At 34.3% G+C, this 7,772-nt stretch overlaps 1 protein-coding gene across 1 annotated transcript; it reads right to left on the bottom strand.

Moving 5' to 3' along the window:
- Nucleotides 1–3,441: 3,441 nt before the first annotated feature.
- Nucleotides 3,442–7,772, bottom strand: LOC125862973 (WD40 repeat-containing protein HOS15-like). The gene is made up of 13 exons (XM_049543105.1): nt 7,669–7,772; nt 6,777–6,928; nt 6,436–6,699; nt 6,289–6,335; nt 5,968–6,118; nt 5,755–5,818; nt 5,500–5,658; nt 5,284–5,405; nt 5,116–5,190; nt 4,898–4,951; nt 4,731–4,804; nt 4,010–4,084; nt 3,442–3,774 (listed from the first exon to the last, which is right to left on the bottom strand). Exons 1-13 carry the CDS (start codon nt 7,727–7,729, stop codon nt 3,555–3,557), a joined length of 1,518 nt encoding a protein of 505 aa, XP_049399062.1. The 5' UTR covers nt 7,730–7,772; the 3' UTR covers nt 3,442–3,554.

The following is a 7,772-nucleotide window of genomic DNA, read 5'->3' as shown; positions in this document are numbered from 1 at the left end:
AATGAAACCTGTAGTGGCATCTAAACTCACTACATCTCTAAATCTCTCTTTACCCGGATTCAAATCTAGCAAGAATTCAAATCAGGTAAACCAAATCGAGCAAGTAGTTTAAGTGGCACATGTATTGGCATTTGAACCCTTTACATCTCTAAGTCTCGCTTTATCCAAATTTAAATCTAGCACGAATTCAAATTGGGTAAATCAAATCAAGCAAGTAGTTGAATTGACACCTGTATCAACATCTGAACCCACTCCATCAATTTTTATGCCCCAAATTTCAATAACTCAACATTGGAGAAATAATTATTGAGCCTAGAATTTTGATAGTTTTTCAATTAGATTTTTTGATGAAATCGATAATATTTATATTTTTTGAGGTGTTGTTATTAATATAGTTTTTCCTTTGATGCTTTTTATATTCAAATTAACCATTGAGATAATCATTTACGGTATTTGATTAAATTGTTATTTGAGGTAGTAACTAAAATAAAATTCATAGGTGGTATGTCTTTTTGTTTTCTAGAGTAATAACCATTTTCAAAATGATGATGTTTTATATTTAGAAATAATTTAGTTTTAAAATTATTATCATTCTATAGTCATACACCGGCGTTAATATTCAATAAAGTTTAATTAACTATGTAAGACAAATAAAAATATATTAGAAGACTTATTTTAATAAATAATTAAAAAGACAATAAATATTAATTATAACCTAAAAGGAAGTAAAGTTAGTAGCTAGCGTAAACTAAAGGGGGAAAGACTTATTAGGGTATTCATTAACTTCTTCTTCTTGCATGCGACTTAATTCTCAAGTTCTATCGCATTTATAGATTAATTGATGAAATCAAAGATGCAAGTTGGTCATTCTGAAGAGTTGTTAACAAATTTAAAAATAGACAAGCGAGTGAGACTTTCTTTTATTGGGATATTCAACTTGATTCATGGAAAGATAGTCGACTCTGGATTGACTACAATATTTTTGGTGATGTTGTATCTTTTGATATCATATATCGAACAAACAAGTATTGTATGACTTATGAATCATTTATTGTAATAAAGCATCATTGACAAAATATCTGATCGTGTTTTTCTATTTGAATCTTTTAGATGGTTATTCTTGACAAAATATAATATCATGTTCTGATGTTTTTTAGAGACACAAGTATGTTGTGATGGTCAAGTATCTAAATATAAAGTAAGAATGCATAGCTTAAGGAAGACATGATTTGCTGAGTTCAATCCTACAATTTTACTTGTGACAATTGACATGCACTAGCAAAAAATATATTGAATATATCTATATCACATGTGCACATTGTCTACTAATTTTTTTACTTCAAATATAAAGTATGATCAATTCTTGAGGAATACATATTGAAGAGATGGACGAAAAATGTTAGAAAAGGAATAAAAAATCTGCCAAGAGTTGTGTTATCGATGAAAGTTCAGAATCTAAGATTGTTTATACTAATAGTGTGACACAAGTCTGCTACAGTCTTACTCATCTTAGCAAATCAAATATGGAGTGTTGTGATTTTTTTATTAGAAATCTCGAAATTGCTTCCTTTGAGTTAGATGACTATCTAGAAAATTAAAGTTGCATAGTACCATATTTCAGCAAAAAATGGTTAAAATATATAGAAGACAAGATATTGGACCCTCTTCATGTAAGAGCTCCAATTGTGCGCAAAGAGCATTCCAAAGGTATTGGGACAATCTATAAAATAACACTCCACCAACTCGAGGGAAAACTAGTAAATACAATACATATCTTTATTTAGTTAGAAAAATCTCAAGTTATTACATCGCCAAGAAAAATTGTTTGAGGATAATAAATATACTACATACTATAATGAAACCTTTACGGAACCCTCCGTAGGGAGTTGGAGGATCAGTATGTACAGTCTCACAATTACCACAATTACTAGAGTCCATTTTGGACATTAGGGGCCAATTAATGTGATTTAGGCGATTTTCTCACTTTGTAGTGTGTGTTAGCCCATGAATATTTTAGTGATATTGTTTCTGGATGATTTCTTTGCGAAACCATTTCGAAACCCTCCTTAGGGAGTTGGGGAGCAATACTACATTCTCACAATTTTTAGAGTCCATTTTGGGTGTTTAGGGGTCAATTTACATGAATTAAGAGATTTTCTCAGTTTTCGTGTGTGTTAGCCTAAAAATATTTTGGTAATATGGCTTCCAAATGATTTCTTTGTGAAACATTTACGGAACCCTCTGTAGGGAGTTGGAAGAGGACAACATACAATCTCACAACTTTTAGAGTTTAATTTGGGCATATAGTAGCCAATTTACAGGGATTAGGTGTTTCTCTCATTTTTTCGTGTATATTAGCCCATAAATATTATGGTGATATGACTTCAAGATGATTTCTTTGCGAAACATTTACGGAACCATCCATAGGGATTTAGGGGAGCAATACGTACAATCTCACAATTTTTAGAGTCCATTTTGCACATTTAGGGGACAATTTACATGAATTAAGCGATGTTCTTAGTTTTTTTTTGTATTTATTAGCTCATGAATATTTTAGTGATATGTCTTCCAGATGATTTCTTTGTGAAACCTTTACAGAACCCTCCGTAGGAAGTTGGGGGAGCAATATGTACAGTCTCACAATTATTAGAGTCCATTTTGGATATTTAGGGGCCAATTTATAGGAATTAGACGATTCTCTCAATTTTTCATATGTGTTAGCCCATAAATATTTTTAGTGATATGGCTTCCAGACGATTACTTTGCGAGACCTTTACGGAACCCTCCGTAAGGAGTTGGGGGAGAAGTACGTAAAATCTCTCAATTTTTTGAGTCCATTTTACTCATTTAGGGGCCAATTTACAAGAATTAAGTGATTTTCTTAATATTTCATGTGTGCACATGAATATTTTGTTGATATGCCTTCCAGATAGTTCTTTGCGAAATCTTTAAAAAATCCTTCGTAGGGACTTGGGGGAATAGTGTGTACAATCTCACAATTTATAGAGTCCATTTTGCGCATTTAGGGTCAACTTATAGGAATTATGCGATTTTTTCCCATTTTTCGTGTGTACATGATTATTTTGGTGATATGACTTTTGAACAATTTTCTTGTGAAACCTTTATGAAACCCTCCGTATGGAGTTGTTGGAGCAACACGTACAATCTCACAATTTTTAGAGTCCATTTTGGGGCCTTTTCACAGGAATATGTTTGATTTTTTTCAGTTTTTCGTGTGTGTTTGCCTATGAATATTTTGTCATAAAAAATCAGGCTTGATACCAACTTTATTAATAAGTCAGAATATTCTATTTAGACATTCAAATTAGGCATGTCCAATTGAAGCATGACTTAGATCAAATGTCTAAATGGAATATTTTGACAAGTTTAACAAGTTAATTATGTATTAAGCCAAAAAAGAACCTCTATATGATTGATAAAGCAATGAAAGAAAGCATGATACCAAACAAAGTCTTACACCATATGTCAAAATAAGCGCATAAAAAATGAAAAAATTTCAGTTCCCAAGTCTTTTAAAAGCTATTCCTCAATCTCTACAATCGCATATCACACACACAGACCTTCTTGTTTGCGAAACAAGCCGCAACCTTGTTGCATTCCTTGTTCCAACATACTTCAAAAATGCAGCCATCGCCATTGTAAGTTTTTACAATCTTGGCCTCCTTAACTGACCATATATTCATGCATTTATCCAATGAGCCACTTGCCAAGTACTCACCGTTCGGGGAAAATGCCACAGAATAGACAGGCTCCCTGGATTCAAAATGGAAGAGTACCTACTTAATTAGTAAAACAAAAACATTCAACAATAATGATACAAAGATTTGATCTAAAAGAAAGATAATAGTTCAACTGAGTACTAGTAAACAAACCCCATAATACTCGAGCCTGTCAATATTTGATAGTTAAATAAGTGTGAATATATTACGAGTGCCTTACTATCTCCTATGTCCGTTCCAAGTAGACATAATGAGTTAACATCCATTACCTGTGACCGTTCAAGCTGTGAAGAAGACGTCCTAGTTCAACATCCCATAGCTTCACGGTAGAGTCAAATGAAGCACTGCACAGACAGACAATAAAACAAACCAATAAGCTCAAAGAACTAAAAAGGTTAGGTGCAATACATAAAATAAGCACATACATAAAAACAAATTGCTGGACGGTTAAAGTGAAACTATATCTCTCTGGATTATTTTTACTCGCAAGGGGATTACGGGCCAGGTTGCAATCATTCCAAAATTTGAAACTCAATTCTTGGGGCTTGACTGTTCGCTGGGGCTTTTGACCCTCGCTTCAAAGCTTAAGCACGCCTTTAACATATATCTGTTACTCTTCTACCTAAATAATTGGAACGTTGAACAAAATTTGCCTAGAAAAATGGTAACTACTAACTAGCAGGCACCATTCTTCCCTAAAACTGTTATATGGTACACAAGAGTGATTCAACTAGAAGCCTAAGTGCAAACAGAGCAGGGGCTTGAAAAGACTAAACGAAAATAGTGTCATTATAAAATGGAATTGTGGGAGTATTTTCTTATAAACGGTGAAAACTGTGTCTGGAAAAACATAGAACCTTTATCGCTTACTATGAACAATGATCCAATGATAATCTACGACACTGATGTGTTATATATAATCGAGAACCTTGTGCTACCACTACATGTGAAAGAATACTGTAAACATGACCAGTAGCATAGATAGCATACCTTGCCAACAACAACTGATTATTCGGATTGCTTGTACCAGCGCCAGTTGGACTCCATTTGATGGTATATATCTCCTAACAAAAACATATTACTCAGTAGCTGATGTCTGATTTGATTAAATGAATCAGCAAAGATCACACAGAAAAAGAAAGAACAAAAATAGATACTTTGCGATGTTCTCTGAAATCATGCAAGCAGACATCCTGTTTCATGCTCCATATCTGCACAAAAAAAAAAAATTATTGACCAAATCCACGAGGGCCAGTGGCACACCGCACCGCCTCTCTACCTTATCCCATTTAAAGAAAAATACCAAGATTATGTCTGCTGCACGGTTCGAAACGTGACATACGCCTAACCTTTAGAAGGACAAGATAAGAATTACCTTAACAGTGGAATCATCAGAGCATGAAGCCAGCAAGGAACCTGAGGGGTCCCACTTGATAGCATTGATTTCATTCTGCAATGGCAAAGTAAACAACCATTTAAGACTATTCACAACTGATACATCAATGTTCGAATGAAGCATAACATGCTAAGCTTCAGTCGTCACCTGATGTCCTGAGAACGTTTTGACTGGTTTGTTCTCTCCAATTTTACAAACATTTATCATGTTATCAGCGGAGCTGGTCGCAAAAGAATCATTGTTTCGCCAAGCAACATCAAGTAATGGACCTACATGGGGTTGTATGAACATAAGCAAAACAAAACAAAATCTATCCTTGCTCAGATATGAGGTAAAATATAACGAATAATTGAGACAGAACACCTGAATGAAAATCAAATTGCTGCTTCGATTCTCCAGACTTCACATTCCAAACAACGGCAGTTGTATCAATACTACCGCTAAGGAGATAATCACCTTTCTTGTTCCACTTCAAAGACATGATTGGCCCTTTATGTTTATTAAGAGTACTAACCAATTCCCCTGTATGAAGAGTTAGTAAGAGAAAACAAGACACAAAAAGCAGTGGCAATTTTTACATTCAATATTCAAAACAAGTTTTTCCTCCATGCCCCTTACCAGATCGTTTCCAGATTCTGGCTTGGCCATCATAAGAACCTGTGGCAAGCAGGGTACCCTCGCTCTGTACATGAAAAAGTCATAAATACAAGATCAAATATTAACAAGAAAATCAAATATGTAACCACAAGCAATGCAGTCTAATTTCAGAAAGTCCACCAGAAAAGTACAGATGAACGAAAGTCAGCCCAAAACAAGCAGTAGAAAACTCACATTCCAATCAAGTGATGTAACATCCTTGTTTTCCTCAGTTGCTTGACTTTCCAAATGGTTCAAAACAAAAACATTTGGAGGCCTCCTTTGGATAGTAGAATTACATTGACCATCTCCAATAGTCCAAATTCTAGCAGTAGAGTCTCCGGACCTAACATGATATTATACATGGTTAGCTATAAGAGAGATGGTTCCTAAGACGAGTCTAAGGCTACTATCAACCTTTTAACTAAGAGAAAAAAATAAACAGAAGTATGAATATGAACATCAGTTGATTCATAGACGAGAGCAAACAAAGAAAGAAATGGTACTAATGCTTACCCAGATGCAAGTAGTGACCATTCTGGACTCCAAGCACAGACAAAAACCTAGCATGAGTATAGTAACAAAAGAGAATAGTAGTGTTAATATAGAAGACAGAAAACAGAAGATATATATTAGATAACCTATTGAGAAATCATGGCGAACCTCAGATGTATGTCCTTCCAAAACCATTACATCACTCCTTTCTTTGTCCTGTTCACGCTCTTTTTCTTTCTGTTGTTTCTCCATCTCCCTTTCTCTTGTAGGTTCTAGTCTGTGGTCAGCATTCGTCTTATCCTTCTGCGTAGGTTTATCTTTCTGAACCTTCTCCTTTTTCTCTTTTATTATTTTTCGCAGCTCATCTACATCCTTTGTAATGAGATCCAAAGGCTCTAGAAGCTTGAAGTCCTCATCCATATCGGTATCATCCTGCATTCCATAGTTCGTTCAGAGTAATAAAAAGATCTAAACTTAATATAGAAAAATCAGAATATTAAAATATTTGCCTTACTTTGCTCAAATTTTTTTTCCAGTTCAAGATACTGAATACCTTTTTGCACAAATTGAATAAGAGCACCAGGAGGAACTATATGTCCATCCATTGTGCTCCTATTGAGCCCTGCCTCGTATCCAAAAGTAAATGCTGAATGTGTGAATCCTGAAAAAATATATTAGCAAAACCAGTAGACCGATTAGATACTACCGCACTAGTCTATCACGATCAAAGTCAAGGTGTCAGCAAACCTATTAGCAAATCATATTCAACGAAGCAACCACTTGTATTAAATTATCTAAAAATGGAGAGACAGATACAAAATCTAAATGAGATGTTTAAATTTGGTAATATATCACACACACATTCAATTCACTGAATTCAAAATTTATTAATTTAGTTGATGAATGGATCAAACCTATTTTATTCATCTGAATCCATAAACTAAATGATGAAAATTATTTGTGTCCTTAACCGCTATCAAACCTTAAGGTTGAGAGACAGTTTTTGATAGATCCTTGGCTCATAAGAACAGAAAAATGTTTATTTGTAGAATTTCACTTCATCTAGCCCCCTTTGCTTGTACTTTATCTTGTGTTGAGTTTTCTAAAATTATATTATTAATAAAAGGCTGCTAGACACTGTCTAGTGGTATAAATTCACTAAAAAACATCATCTAACAACAACAACATATCCAGGGGAGTTTGGGAAGGTTGGTGTGTACACAATCCTTAACCCCTACCTTGTGCAGATAGAGGTTCTGGTTTTCAAACTCGGATCCTCTCAAATCAACTAAAGCATATCAAGACAATTAAACTCGGATTCATGGGGATTTCAAAATAGAAACACAACATCAATTAAACTTGGATAGATAGAACAGGTTCTGAGGATGAGAATTAAATTACCTGATTCAAATAGGTAGCGGAAAACAATGAAATTGAGGAACTCAGAGGTTAAAGAGCCCATTGCTGTGAATTGTTGGCGGCTTAAACTTAACCAGACAAATGGA

Source organism: Solanum stenotomum, chromosome 4 (genome assembly GCF_019186545.1).
Source record: "Solanum stenotomum isolate F172 chromosome 4, ASM1918654v1, whole genome shotgun sequence".
Lineage (NCBI taxonomy): Eukaryota > Viridiplantae > Streptophyta > Magnoliopsida > Solanales > Solanaceae > Solanum > Solanum stenotomum.
This window is presented reverse-complemented; position numbering and strand designations above follow the sequence as displayed.